Below are 14,734 nucleotides of genomic sequence, written 5' to 3' on the forward strand. Positions count from 1 at the left end.
CCCTCTAGCACCTATTACTACTGCTATCTCACTTTTTTTCCCCCTGCCTCCTTAAGGAAAATAAAGGTTTTCTCAGTGTCATGCTTCCTGTTGACCCTCTGGTGCCCAGGACAGAGCCTGGCGTGTGGGAAGCACTCAGTAAATAGCGGTGGGCGAATGGGCGGTTAGTATGGGAAAGGAGGTAAGGGGCCTAGCAGTGGAGATTCCTGTGCGTAGGGAGGGGAGGTGGTATGTGTGATCACAAATAGACTTCCTGGACCCTTCCTGTGGAGCCGGCGTGGATGTTCCAGACTGGGTGAGGACCTGGTTCCAGAGCTCAATAAAGAGCTACCAGGACCAGTGAGCAGCAGAAGAACTTGCAAAATAGGGGTCTTGCTTTTTTCTTTAAAAGACAAATTTTCTTTCATTGTGGTAAAATATACATAACATAAAATTTTCCATCTTAGCCATTTTTAAGCGTATAGTTCGGTGGCAGTTAAATACATTTGTGTTGGGCTGCCATTACCACCATCCATCTCTAGAATTCCTCACCTTCACAAACTGAAACCCCACGCCCTTTAAATGCTAACTCCCCGTTGCTCCATCCCCTCGCCTCTGGAAGCCACCATTCTCCTTCCTGTCTATGAATTTGACTACTTTAGGAATGTCATGTAAGTGGAATCATACTAATTATTTGTCCGTTTGTGACTGGCTTACTTCACTTTGCATATGTCCTCAAGGTTCATCCATGTTGTAGCATGTGTCAGAATTTCCTTCCATTTAAGGCTGAATAATATTCCATTGTGTGTCTGCCTTCTTTATGAAATCAGGTCTATAATGATTGGGGCATGAGTACAAACCAAGGACATGGTGTGTAGAAACAGGATGGTTGAATTGCAGGAGCCGGTTCCTGGTCAGGGTCAAGAGAGGCGGGAAGAAAGAGAAGGGAGAGGAAATTAGAGGGCCAGGGCGCGTCTGCGAGAGGGTTATCTGTCAGGGCTGTTGGGGGCCCTGGAAGAACAAAGAAACTTTGTCACTGTTTCTTTGTATCTGATGGTCTCAGTTGGTCTGCTTGTCCTGCAGTTGAGAAGTCCAGGCCATGCCAGGCTGTGAGTTATCGATTTATTATTTCATGTTCCTGTGGGCAGGTGATTCTCAATGCTTTTGCTGTGTTACCGACATGCGCAGTTTGTTCTTTACCATGGCCCTGAACATTGAGTTAGTTGTTGTCTTTGCTTGGTTTTTAGGAAGCAGAAAAAACCCAGGCAAGAACTGCAAACCTCTAGATTGTCTGCCTAGCTTGTTCCAGGTGTTGTGATAATTTGACTCCTTTTGATGTGGATTGAGATTTGGGGTGGGCTGTCTTTTCTGATTACTAAAAGAGGACCTGATTGCCGTGCTGAGAGGCAGCCAGATGGGTGTCCTGCTAAGGACATGGCTGAGGGAGCAGAAGCTTTAGGAGAAGCTCATCAAACCTTTGTACAGATGGCCTTTTAGTAATGCTCATGTCCTTACAGATCTGAGTTTGGACTCCAGGGCCCGGGGCGTTTTGTGATTCTGTTTATGGCAGCATAAGTGCAGAGTTTTCACGTTGCCAGCAAAGTCTGCTCCGTGGCCTTGAGTGAAATGAGGGAGAGCAGGGAAACAGAAAAAGGGAAGGAGCCAAGTGGTAGCAAGTGAGAGTGACGAAGCCACGATGCCATCTTACGCTGGTTTACTGCCGAGATCTCCAAGCAGGCGGGGGGACATGCCCACCTGGATAGACAGAGGCATAGCTGCATCTTGCGAGGGGGTATGTGGGAGTTTGAAAAAACTTGATTTTGAAATTTCAAAGATCATTAAAGGGAGCTGTGACGTTTTTGCTAATCACAATGTGGCGTATGTTTTAAAAAATTGAGAATGACGAGTTATGCTTTCTAGTTTTTAAAAAACCTTTCTCTCCCCTACCTTCTCATTTGATCCTCTCAGCAAGGTGTGATTATTGACATTGGAGAGGGAAGAAGCAAGGTGCAGCAGGTTGCTTAGGAACGTGCCAGGGCCACATCTTGCGTCAGGGGTGCCTCCCCAGTGGCCAAGGCATGGGTCCTTACAGAACGTTCTCTCAGGGTGTTCTTTCCGTGTGTCAGCTCTTATCTCTGCCCTTGACCATGACCAGCATTTCAGTTTCTTATGTTCCACATCACTGTTTGCTTTGTCTTTGGAGAGAGACTTTTATTATGGGAGGAAATGTTCCAGGGTGGATCGGATTAGTGTCTTGGTGAACTTTGTGCCAGGGCAGCAGAGGAAGTACCAGCCAGGTCTGTTTTCAAGAACAGAACTCACTGTTCATTTCAAGGAAAGCCTGGGAGGCAGCCCTGGGGGAGGATGACGGGCACTTCTCTGGGTCCACGCTCTGAGGTCACTCAGTGCGAGCTGTCACACTTGATTTTGGCTGGGATTTCCTTAGACAGCCCTGGCTGGCGTTTTTCCACCTGGGCTCCACACTTGGAAGTGGTTGCAGGGTGCCGTGGCTGACCTTTCTTTTCTGTTAGGAGTTACCGGCACCAGGCCCTTACTGTTTTAAACAGAGTAATTTAGCTTATGCGCAAATGATTAAGCTCACTGAAAGCGTTCTTCCCTTAGGGGTGTTTCTTATAGGGATTTGAAAAGCGGGCAAATGCTGAATCTAACTTTAGACTTAGTAAATTTGGAGGTCAAAAGTCATATTAAAAAAAAAATGCTTTTAAACCGGGAGGTCCTTGCAGACCCCTTGTCTGTGCATTCTCCCTATTGCAGTCGTCCTTTTCACCCTCCTGCAGTAAGACCTCCTGATAAAGTCTCTCCTTACCTAAGTCCTGACTTGTTTTTTATTTGACATACTTCAGAATAAATATGACCTATACAAAAACTTTTTTTAAAAAAGTTCTTCAGCTGGGAATCAAACTTTTCTCTGGTACCTTACAGGTTGCCTAACCTCTGCACGGAGCGCGGCTTGTCTGACAGAAGGGGACCTTAGCAAACATGTAGTTCATCCCTTTCAGTTTCGTAGATGAGGAGAGACTGACTGAGGCATATAGGTTTCAAAATAAGATGACTTGGGTAAAGGACTTTTTTGTTAAATGATTCCTTCACGATCGGAAGAGAAGGCAGATGATGAGAGCAGAGCATCCTGGCTCGCTGTGCTGCCCGGGCTCCCTCTGCCCCGGTGTGCTGGTCTGGGTGTGTCCTCACACTCAGGTGGCGCTGGCTGGCATGATTGAAGCCGTCCCCGTCCAGAGGCTGCCTTCAGGGCTCGCTGTGTCTGGCTTTTCTCTGACATACACCAGAGCCTTCAGTCTCCAGTTGCCTGGGGCTGGGAGTGATCCTGATTTAGGAAATAGCATAAGGAAGTTCAGGGACGGTGAAATTCTCCCCGCCTTTTCTTGCCCTTCTTTCACTTCTGATTTTACAGAATATTTCTCATGAGTGGAGGTCAGTTATCCAAGTTTACGCCTTTTTGTTAAGAAGGGGTTTTTACGGCCGGCCCCAGTGGCCTAGTGGTTAAGTTTGGCACTCTCTGCTTTGGCAGCCCAGGCCCTGTTCCTGGGTGTGGGCCTACACCACTTGTTTGTCAGTGGCCATGCTGTGGCATTGGCTCACATACAAAAAGAGGAAGATTGGCAGCAGCTGTTAGCTCAGGGCATATCTTCCTCAGAGGAAGAAAAAAAGAGAAGAGGTTTTAAATTTTTTTATGAAGATTTTCAAACATGCCCCAAAGTCGTGAGGACAGTATGAAGAAGTTCTCAAGCCCGTTGCACAGACATGGTAGGATCACAGGTGCATTAGAATCAAGATTTGGCTCCCTTGCCTTATTTCTTACTCTCTGAGCCTTCCCCCTCTGCCTGATGTATTTTAAAGCAAATCCTAGCCAGTAAAATACTCCACCCTACATATTTTAGTAAACCTCTCTGAATCTGTGGCCCTTTATGTTGCTACAGTGGCGTCGTTGAACCCATAGCATTACTGGCATTCTTTGGTACCCCTTGTACTCAGAGCACACTCAGGCTTCCTGCTTGCTTCAGGGATCCTTCCTAGATCTCACTTGAATCGTGTTCAACAAGAACCACACCCCTTATTGGGCTGTCATGTCTCCTATGTCTCTTTTAACCAAGAAAGCCCCCACCCCGCTTTGTTTCCCCAAGTCACTGACTTGAGAAAGAAATCGGGCCAGTCTTGATGTAGAATGTCTGTCGTGCTCCAGTTTCCTTCCTCAAGGTATCATTTAACTCGTTTCTCAGTCCTTCATACTTCCTGAAAACTGGAAGATACTTACAAAGGTTCAGTTACGTTCAGGTTCAACCTTTTTTTAAGAACTCTTCACTGGTGCTGCTTGTCTTTATGCTGCGTCCTCCCAGGGGTGTGTATCCTGTGGGGTCTTGTTCTGGGTGATGCTTGGTTTAGTTAATGTGTTCAGGTGCCAGCTGGCGTCATGTGCTTCCCCATCAGCCTCTCTCTAGTGGTTTTTTCCATTATGATCATTGCCCGAATTAATTTTTTCTCTATCATAAAGTGGTGATTTTCTAGTTTGATCAGTCCCTTCACTGGTCAGGTTGAGCTCTTGACCTCCTCCACGACGCCTGTTTGGTCACCTTGAGACAGGGGACATTCTGCAGAGGTAGGAAGAGAAAGCTCACTTTTGCCTGCTAATTGCCTGTTACTGTAAGGAGTTGGTGCCCTGGTTATCTGCAGGTGGCAAGTGATTTATTTTTTCTTTTGTTTTAGGTTTCTTTTCTTTGTCTTTTCCTTTTTCCCCTCTCTCTCACTTTTTAGGATCTTTTAAAGTCAATGTTCCCCACTCCCAACATTTTTTTTGTTTATGTGTGAGGAAGATTGTTGCTGAGCTAAGATCTGTGCCCATCTCCCTCTATTTCGTATGTGGGATGCATGTTGGTGTGTGGTATGTAGGTCTGTGCCTGGGATCCGAACCCACAAACCCCAGGACGCTGAAGCAGAGCATGCAAACTTAACCAGTATGCCTTTGGGCTCGCCCCCCAACACTTTATTATGAAAATTTTCAAACATACAGAAAAGTTGAAAGGATTACATGGTGAACACTATAAGGTGGGAGTTTTTATATATCCAGGGCCTTTAATTGTGGTCCTTTCTGATACTCAGAATAATTGCCCATGAGAGAGCCCTTTCCTGTGGCTTCTGTGACTTCTCATCCCCATTCATCTTTGAGTGCTTCCTTGCTCTCTGGCCAACAAGATGGTGAATGCTCATCTTCTGCGTTTTCTGCCTCCTGTCTGGAATCAGCCATTCCTCCAAGGAGTCCTCGTTCCTTTTAGTGGGGAATGGTATTTAGGGACCACAGTCTGGGGTGTAGGGTTGCTCATTGTTATGGCTTGTCATTGCTTCTAAGGCTCTTCAAGTAAGTAAGACCTAAGAAGTATGTGAAAGAAATATGAAAAGGAAAAATAAATCATGAATTTATACTTAGCTTTCTAATTCAACTGTAAAACTGCGTAGTTATACCTTAACTTTGATTTTATATTTGTTTTTCTCCTATTTGCCAAAAATCTTGGTTTCTAAGAATATTCACAGTTATTTATTATCTGTCATACATAGTGAATGAAATTTAAGTTTTTGCAGCTCTGTTTGGCTTTAGAATATATTTAACTGTGGATATATAGACAAAATATTGTTTAGAATAGTTATTTTCTCTGTATAATTATTTCAGTAATTATTTTAATAACCAATAAACAATTGTTTATTTTTTAAATTAAGGATTGCTTTTTTCTCTTATTAACTTATTTTTTTTTAAATGCAGAACACTTTCATAATTCATCAAACCTATAAAATCTGTAAAACAAGACATTTGTGAGAAGGCGTGCTTTCGTCCTGCCCACTTCTCTGCTTTCTTCCCTCTCACATAGGGACCCCTTTCTTTTTCTGATTTAGCTTTCCACTCTTTTGGTTTACGAATACTAAACATTTATACTATATATATATATATATATTCCTCCTCCGTTCTTTTGCAAAGGTCACGTACGGTCTGTTCTGTGCTTTACCTTTTTCACTTAATGTATCTTGGAATCATTCCATATCAGAAGGTGAGATCTTCTTCCTCTTCCTTTTCCTCCTCCTCTTCCTCCTCCCCCTCCCCTTCCTCCCTTCCTTTCTCCTCCTCCTGTTTTTGTCTTTCATTGTGTAGAAGTACCATAGTTTATTCACTGTGTCCTCTGCTGATGGACATTTGTGTTGCTTTCACCCTTTACCATGACACCTCAGTCAATAACCTGGTAGATAACTCATTTTGTACTTTTACTGCTGAGTCATTGGGATAGATTCCTAGAAGTGGGATTACTGGGTCAAAAGGTAAATGAATATAAAGTTTTGTTAGATATTATTAAATTCCCTCCTATCCATTGGTGTTGTATTATTATTTTTTAAAATTCCAATCAGCAATGGGTGAAAGTGCCCAGACTTGTCATCAGATCTTTTGTTAAACTTTTGAATTTTTGCCAACCTGATAGATAAGACATGGGTGTTTCCTGTAGTTTTAATTTGCATTCCTTTTATTATGAGGAAGTTGAGCATCTTTCATGTTTAAGGGCCATTCTCAGAAACTCTAGTCCTATCATTTGCCTAGTTTTTTTATTGGGTCGTTCTTCTTTTCCTCTCAATTTTTAGACACTGTCTATATATTAGGAATATTAGCCTTTTGTCTGAGATAGGAAATTACAAAACCTTTTTCCACTTTGTCATCTAGTGGGATTTATAACTCCTTTCTTTTATAATTTCTGGTTTTGAGTTATGGTTAGGAAGGTTTTCTCATTCCCAAGTTATACAGGAATTCACTCATGTTTTTTTCAAGTACTTGTAAATTATCACTTGTTTTCAGTAGTTAAAGCTGTGGCTCCATGTCTTCTGGCTTGCTTTGTTTCTGATAAGAAGTCTGCTATCATTCTTTTCTTTGTTTCTCTATCGTGTCTTTTTCTTCTTTATCACTGGTTGCACCAATTTGATGTGCATTCCTTTGATTTTCTTTATGCTTTTTCTGCTTGGGATTTGCTCAGAAGCTAGGATTTGTGTGTTTAGAGTGTTCATCAAACTTGGAAAAAATTTCAGCCATTATTTCTGCAAAGTTTTTTTCCTGTGGTCTGACCCCCTCCCCACCTTTTTCCCGGGACGCCAATTACATGAATTTTAGGCTGCTTGTTGTTGTTCCACAGCTCACTGATGCTCTCTTCTGTTGTTGTTGTTAATTGTTTTCTTCTGTTTTTCATTTTAGATGGTTTTTATCACTGTGTCTTCAACTTTCCTACTCTTTTTTCCTGCACCGTCTAATTGACTTTTAATCCCATCCAGTCTGTTTCCAATTTCAGACACTGTGTTTTTCATCCCTGAAAGTTTTATTTGCATCTTTTTCCTATCTTCCAGTTCGCTTCTCACCAGCCTCACGCTTTCCTCTCCTTCTGTTTCTACTGATTAATTTTTCTTTCGGTTATGGGTCCAGTTTTCCTACATCTTTGCTTCTGTCCCTCCCTGCTTCTATTTCTAAGAAGTGTTTCTAATGGCACTAATACAAGGACATTGTAATGACTGTTTCAATTATAAATTTAAAAATCTATTTTACTTTCAGTGTCAAGGAAGTTGATTTATTTGTTTTTCACTTATTATAAGTACTTTTAGGGACTGATTTTAACTTGAAGGCAAAAAAAAGGGCTAGGAAACTATGTAAAAAGAAAAGTTTAAAACTTATTTTCTTAAACTATATAGTGAGAATTATACACAGGTAAAAATCCTATCAGTCATGATTGATGTGGGCTCGGCAAACCGAGGAGTCAAAAGAAAGATGTCTTGGGCTCTCAAGGTCTGGTAGTAGTGCTCTTTTATTCAGAGAATAGCATGGGGACAGGACCATGGGCAGTGAAGAGCTGCAGGCAGGGGGACAGGACCCATGGGCAATGAAGAGCTGCAATGTGTTGAGGGTTAGAGCTAAATTTATAAGACATGGGTAAGTGACTTATTTTTACCAAAGGAAAGATGATGTAAAAAGTCATTAAATGGTATTGGTGCAGGTGGGGTCTGGTTATTGTGTGGTCGTATAACTTTTAGATATCAATTGGGTCATATAGATCAGCATGTAGGCCAGGATGCCCTGGGCTCCCTGGGGCAGCCCTGATCCACACCATAAAATCCATCGGGTCATATAGATCGGCATGTAGGCCAGGACACCTTGGGCTTCTCTACCTGGGGCAGCCCTGATCCACATCAATGATGATATGTTTACACTGAACTTGTACATGTTCCTGTAAAGATACTGGGATGTTAGCATATCCGCTTTAAGAATGTGAGGTTTCTGAAAATTACAGACTTGGGTCCAATTCTCTCCCCAGTCCTTTGTAATTTTTACTCGGATTCTTTGCCTCTGAGTGACTCTGTTTAGGATGAGTATTGAGCGGACTTTAGGAATGACCCTGCCTTGACAGTTAACACCTTTAATTAGCTCCTTTGTGCTCTGTATGGCTTTTAGTCAGGTGTTTAGACAGACGGTTAGTGTGTGGACAGTAGAGAAATGTGTTACTATTGCAAAGGAGCAGGTCTGAACTAGGCGGGTGGAATGCCTGTTTCAGTGTGAATTAGGCTTCAGGTGGCTGCAGGAGACACTTCCTTCAATTGGATACTTATTACGCAGAGAGAAACAGTTACTTTTTAAAACTGAAGCTTGGATCAAGTTATTTATGGCTGTGTTCGTGCAGAAGCTGTAGGTATAGACAATGGGATGCTTGTTTTATTTCCTGGAAATACCTCTGGGGAAAACCAAAGAGATTGAATACGGCCTGAGAGTTTCAGAGTGACTCAGCTGTTGGGAGCCGCCTCCCAGCTCCCCAGGCTCCGGGCTCCTCTGTGTGTTACAGACCGGTCCAGGAGAACCCGGCCTCGAGGTTGGCTCTTTCCTGCTCTTTAATTTTCTCACCTAGAGAATGGAAATAACAATACTTACTTTGTGAGATTTTCACAAAGATAAATGATATTTAGTGTACGACATACCTAGGAAAATGCCTGGCTCATGCTAGCCGTTCAGAAAATGTCCTGTCTGCCACCTCTGCCTGTTCTTTCTTAGAACAGAGTTGGTTATTTATAAATCCTCAGCATTGTTAGTTTTGTGGTCTTAATTGAGGTTTCTAATCCTGTATTTTAGTTTTGCATAGGCATTTATAAATCTGATTTTTGACTTCTTGTGTGGCTAATGTTTAAGATCCACTGAACTTTAATTTTCTTAGAAAATGGAAAATGTTTTTCTGCAAAATTAGAGGCTTTAATAAAACAAGGTGAATTTTGCTAGTTGGGCTTCTGTTATAATCCATACTGTGCCTGTGAATTTAGGTTTTAGACAGCTCTGTTAATCTCTGAGAGCCACCATAACAAAATACCACAGACTGGGTGCTTAAACAACAGAAATTTATTTTCTCACAGTTCTGGAGGCTGCAAGTCCAAGGTCAGGGTGCTGGCAGGATCGGTTTACCCTGAGCTCGCTCTCCTGGGCTTACGGACAGCCCGCCTTCTTGCTGTGTCCTCACTTGGTGCATTCCTGCTGTCTCTGCCTCTTCTTATGATGACTCCAGTAGTATCAGATCAGGGCGCTCCCTCTACCCCCGCTTCTTATGACCTCATTTACCCGTAACTACCTCCTTAAAGGCTCTGCCCCCACACATGGTGCTCCTGGGTGGAATTGGGGCGGACGCAGTTGAGTCCGCAAGCGCTCTCCTCTGCCTTGGGTCGGGGAGACTCACAGCAGAAGTGATGAGAATATTGCTGTAGCGTTGAGTTAATTTGTAGCCTTTTTATCATTCTGCCCTTCCAATGGATGACAAATTATCGTTTTATTTTCCCTTCTTTACGTTTCCCACTACTTGGATGTCTGTAATGTGGTGGCCTTCAAACTTTTTTGACCAAGACCTACAGAGAGAAATGTATTTATGTGCGTGTGCATAACTAGCAAATATTTGATAAGTCGGGAGTTGCTCTTATGAAATGGCATGTATTGTATTTTCTGTTCTGTTTCAGTTTTTTTAAACAAGCTATTTTCCGATGGACTACTTCATGTAATTTGAAGAACACTGCTACAGAGTAGGTGCAGAGCTTTGGCGTGTGACGTACGTTGAGTGACTTTCCTTTTTTGTCTTTTTGAGGTCGCGGATGTGCAGTCGGCTTGCATTGATTTATGGTATTTGTGAAGCCCGTCATAAGACTTCCCTGCAGAGGAAATTATAGCTTGGAAAATTTCTCGGCCGTTTGGCAACTTTTGTAGGAAATAGAAGACAGTGGGGTGGAAAAGTTTCCTCATCTCGATTGTCTCTGCTGGGAGAGGCACGCAACTGTGTGCTCGATTCAGGAACAGGCAACAGGGAAGATTGTAATGGAACTAGCTGTGGCTCTGAATACTGATAGATTTTATGTGTGTGTGTGTTTTCTCTCTCAAGGTGTGGGCTTAGTTTTGTTTTAGAATTATCTTTCCCTATCATTAGCTCCTGCCCAGGAGGTCGAAGAATTTTTTAAAGAATAATAGTCTTGGGGGCCGGCCTGGTGATGCAGCGATTAAGTTCTCACGGTCTGCTTCAGCGGCCTGGGGTTCACCGGTTTGGATCCCGGGTGTGGGCCTGTACCCTGCTTTATAAAGCCATGCTATGGCTGGCATCCCACATATAGAGGAAGATGGGCACTGATGTTAGCTCCGGGCCAATCTTTCTCAGCAAAAAAGAGGAGGATTCACGGCATATGTTAGCTCAGGGCTCATCTTGCTCAAAAAAAAAAAGTCTAATTTTTGGATGACTGTCTCAAGTCTTAATTCCCACATGATACACTGTCTTGGGGCTTGATTATAATTTTATTCATGGTGTCTGTGGTGATCAGTTGAGAAAGATGCACCTGGTTAAGCTGTTAACAGATAACTGTGTGGTCCTACAAGCTTAATAACAGGGTAAGTGAAAACCTGTTTCATGTCCCCTGGGAAGACGCACTCAGGAAAATAGTATGGCAGGGAGAGAGCTCACTCTAAGTGCAGGCACAAAGTAGCTTTTTTTCGTCATAGGAAGTACTGGATCTAAGGATTATGTAAATATTACTTAAAAATTAAAATGCAGCTTATTGGGGCTGGCCCAGTGGCGTCGTGGGATGGCCTGGGGTTCACCAGTTTGGATCCTGGGTGCAAACCTAGCAGCGCTCATCAAGCCATGCCGTGGTAGGCGTCCCACGTATAAAGTAGAGGAAGATGGGCAGGGATGTTAGCTCAGGGCCGGTCTTCCTCAGCAAAAAGAGGAGGATTGGCAGCGGATGTTAGCTCAGGGCTAATCTTCCTTTAAAAAAAAAAAAGCAGCTTATTATGGCAGGGCCCCAGGGTGCTTCAAGGTTGTGGAGAATGAGTTCACACCCTGGTTTGCCTTCCATTCGATATCTATGACTTTGGAGAAGTATTTGAGTCTGCACTTCCTCATTCAGTCTCCGTTACACATCAGTGCGATAGTGCCTGGAATAGAAAGGTCACAGAGGTGAATCCTTTCCCCTCTCTCATTCTTTTTCCTTACTCCACGTCTTTTCTTTCTGTAAATTAGGAAATAGATGAAAACATACAGCAAAAGATTGAAGGCCAATAAAGATACTGTTTCCCTTTATTCCTTGCTTTTATTTTTTTTTAATATTTTGACAGATAATAAACAATAGAGATGTAGAAAGAGAAAACCTTAAAGTGCCAGAGGAGAGCAGAGACCTGGGCAACCCCAAGGGACGTGTGCAAATTTATTGGCTTCAGTGAGGATCCACAGACTCTTTCTTGAGATTGATTGTGTGATGTGCTCTTCACCTGCTATAGAGGCACCATTGCTGACCCACCAGATTTAGGGGGTGTTTTTGTGACTGACACCTACACAGTTGCCATTTGAGGACACTGAATGAGCAAGGAAATTTAAGCCAGAGGCAGGTAAACCAGACGTACACCTAAGCCGTGTCAGCCCTGAGTGTGAGGAACCAAGTAGACAGTGAGGGTCCTCAATTTAGGGAGACATCATTTGGAAGCTTCCAGAGAGTCATGTTGTAGAGCCTGGAATTGTTTAGTTTGATTTTGTTTCAAAGGGTCTTTCTGTCTCACAAGAGGAATAGGGAGCTTTCCTGACAGCGCAGAGGCCCTCCTAGGTGGGAAGGAAGTAGAGACCATGAGCACTCACCCAGAGCTGGCTCTCCTGAACCCCTTGTGGGCTGCTGCTTGGGTTTATCGATCCTTAAAGAACAAGACAGGGGAGGTGGGACTGACGGTTAGCTGGGCAGGGTCGCAGGTTGTTAGGGGCTGAATTGTGTCCCCCGAAACAGTCGAATGTTGAAGCCCTACCCCGCAGTGTGGTGGCATTTGGAGGTGGGAGCTTTGGGAGGTATTGGGTTTAGATGAGGTCATGAAGGTGGGGCCCCCATGATGGGATTCGTGTCCTTAGAAGAAGAGGAAGAGAAACCAGAGATCCCTTTCTCTCTCTGCCATGACAGTGAGAAGGCAGCCGTCTACAAGGCAGGAAGGGGTCCTCACCAGGAGCAGACCTGCCAGCACCTTGATTTCGGGCTTCTAGCCTCCAAAACTGTGAGAAATAAAGTGTGTTGTTTAAGCCCCTCGTCTGTGGTGTTTTGTTATGGCAGCCTGAGCTGGCGAGACGCTGGTCAAGTGCTGTTGGTGCAGGACTGGAGTGGAGAGAAAGGTCGAGCCAGCCCTCCCGTGACGAGAAGATTGGCTGTAGTGATGAGGGAAGGACTTTGCTTTGGCAATTACAAACCGAAAAATTGGAAAAATTCAAGGAAATAAATACCCTTGTTTTAAATTCTCAGTTTTCCTTACGAGGTATTCTCAGATTCTTCTGTTTCCTCCTTCCCAAGCTGCCCACGCAGAACCACAGTCCTAATACACGTGTTCTTCATGCTCACTGACCCCAAATCCACAAGCCCTGAGTGTGTTTTCTGGCATTTTTATGCATGGGGTGTTTATGAGATCCTCACATGCGTTTATGCTCTGGAGAGAGGAAGGCTGCAGATAACGTAGAGAAGGTTCAGTCTTAACAAAATGCGCATCTGGCTTTTGTGTCAGTGGTGGCTGGCTCTGTGGACCATGGTGCCTCTCACATTGGCTAGATTATTCTGCACTGTTGTTTGAGGTTAGAATATTTCCTGCTTCCCGTTTTGGACGTCTGGCCCTCCTAGCCAGACGTTTATCCATTTCTGTGCTAGAGGCACCCATTGCGCACGCGCCCTGCTTCGTCCAGGACCACGCATGCCTCAAGTCAGTGGACTTTACTGAGCATCTTCTCTGTGCCAGGTCCTTCTCTAGGAGCTGGCACAGCCCCTGTGCCCAGGTGCCCATTGTCCAATGGAGAGGACTAGGAGGCTCCTAGAGAGGAAATAGAGACAACTAAAAATCGAGATTTTTGGTAACGGTGTTGCTTAATACCTGGCAAATAGAGTGGTTTTGTTGTTGTTGTTGCCTCTGAAAGCAGTTAACTTATTATATACAATTTAACTTTTGTGTTTTGTTTTAACATGTACTATGAAATGTCTTTTTATATGTGTTTTTAAGGGATGTTGTTGTAAATGATATGAAATATATAATTTGTAAATCTGGAAATTTCCTCGGCTGTTGCCGTTGCGCTAACGATGCCTGTTGCAAGTGGCGATGCCCTGGGCAGCCAGCAGAGCCCTCCTCTCGAGAGGCTCTTCCCTCTGTGAACCCGGGCTTTGTTCTCACAGGGGAGGCTACGAGAGACTGTTGAGGACCGGCCTGTAGCTTGGGGTTTGTCTCCCCTGGAATGGCTGTCCAGTTACAAATGTTTCTGTCACCTGAGGGGAGGTGGTAGGCATTCCATGCGATGGTGAGGCAGCACATCCACAGAGCAGTCCCAAGGCGAAGCCGGTTGGTCAGCTGGCGTATCCACGTGGCGGGGGGCCTGGGCTTCGCAAATCCCAGGGCTGTGGTGAGCGTGACCATGGCTCCAGGGCAGGGTGCCTGCCTTGTCAGCTGGCAAACTCTGGCCCAGGATGTGAGAACCCGGAATGTTTTAATAACATAAATACAGGATTCATGATATTTGGAAAATGATCTCATGTTCTGGGAATTACTTTTTGTCTTTTAATCTCTGTATCTTTTTCTGTTCCAACCCAGGTGCAACTTTAGAGGAGATAAACCAGCACTGGGACTGGCTGGAACAAAATCTCCTCCATACCTTGTCGGTCTTTGACAATAAAGACGACATTGCCAGCTTTGTCAAAGGGAAGGTGAAGGTGGGTCCCTTGATTCAAATGTTTCTCCCCATTTTTCCATCTTTCTTACAACTTTCTTATAACATTTTGAATATTGCAGCATTTTTTATCATATTCTAACAGTTTTCTCCACTATGCCTGGACTTCTTGGTTTATATAAAGCCAAATAAGTTCGACTTGTCACCTGTCAAATTTCGCAGTCAGTCCAGCAAAGAACACCTGAAATTAAAAAAAAGACCTCATTCTCAGGCCTAAGTTTCTGTTATCCTTTACAGAGGTGACAGACCCTTTTTGTCTCAGGAAAAAAAATAATGTTAAAATTTGTATTTTCGCACAGCAACGATGTTGTTTGACTCCTTAAATTAGTTACTCCCAACTGACATCTCGTCACTCTTTTTCTTGGATCTAGCACTTTGCTTTTCCTAAAAGTGGATATTTATTCTTAAGATATGTTAATGAAATGGAATTAAAGCCAATTAAGTTTTGAGAAGGCAAGAGAAGAATA

At 43.7% G+C, this 14,734-nt stretch overlaps 1 protein-coding gene across 4 annotated transcripts in view; it reads left to right on the forward strand.

Annotated features, from left to right (window-relative positions):
• The window catches only part of TBC1D8 (TBC1 domain family member 8), a 112,573-nt gene that overhangs the window by 52,705 nt on the left and 45,134 nt on the right, over positions 1-14,734 (forward strand). For all 4 annotated transcript variants that reach the window (XM_046660672.1, XM_046660673.1, XM_046660674.1 and 1 more), the window contains one exon: positions 14,132-14,250. In XM_046660672.1, coding sequence (XP_046516628.1) covers positions 14,132-14,250 — 119 coding nt within the window. The remainder of the gene's footprint in view (positions 1-14,131; positions 14,251-14,734) is intronic.

Source organism: Equus quagga, chromosome 5 (genome assembly GCF_021613505.1).
Source record: "Equus quagga isolate Etosha38 chromosome 5, UCLA_HA_Equagga_1.0, whole genome shotgun sequence".
NCBI lineage: Eukaryota > Metazoa > Chordata > Mammalia > Perissodactyla > Equidae > Equus > Equus quagga.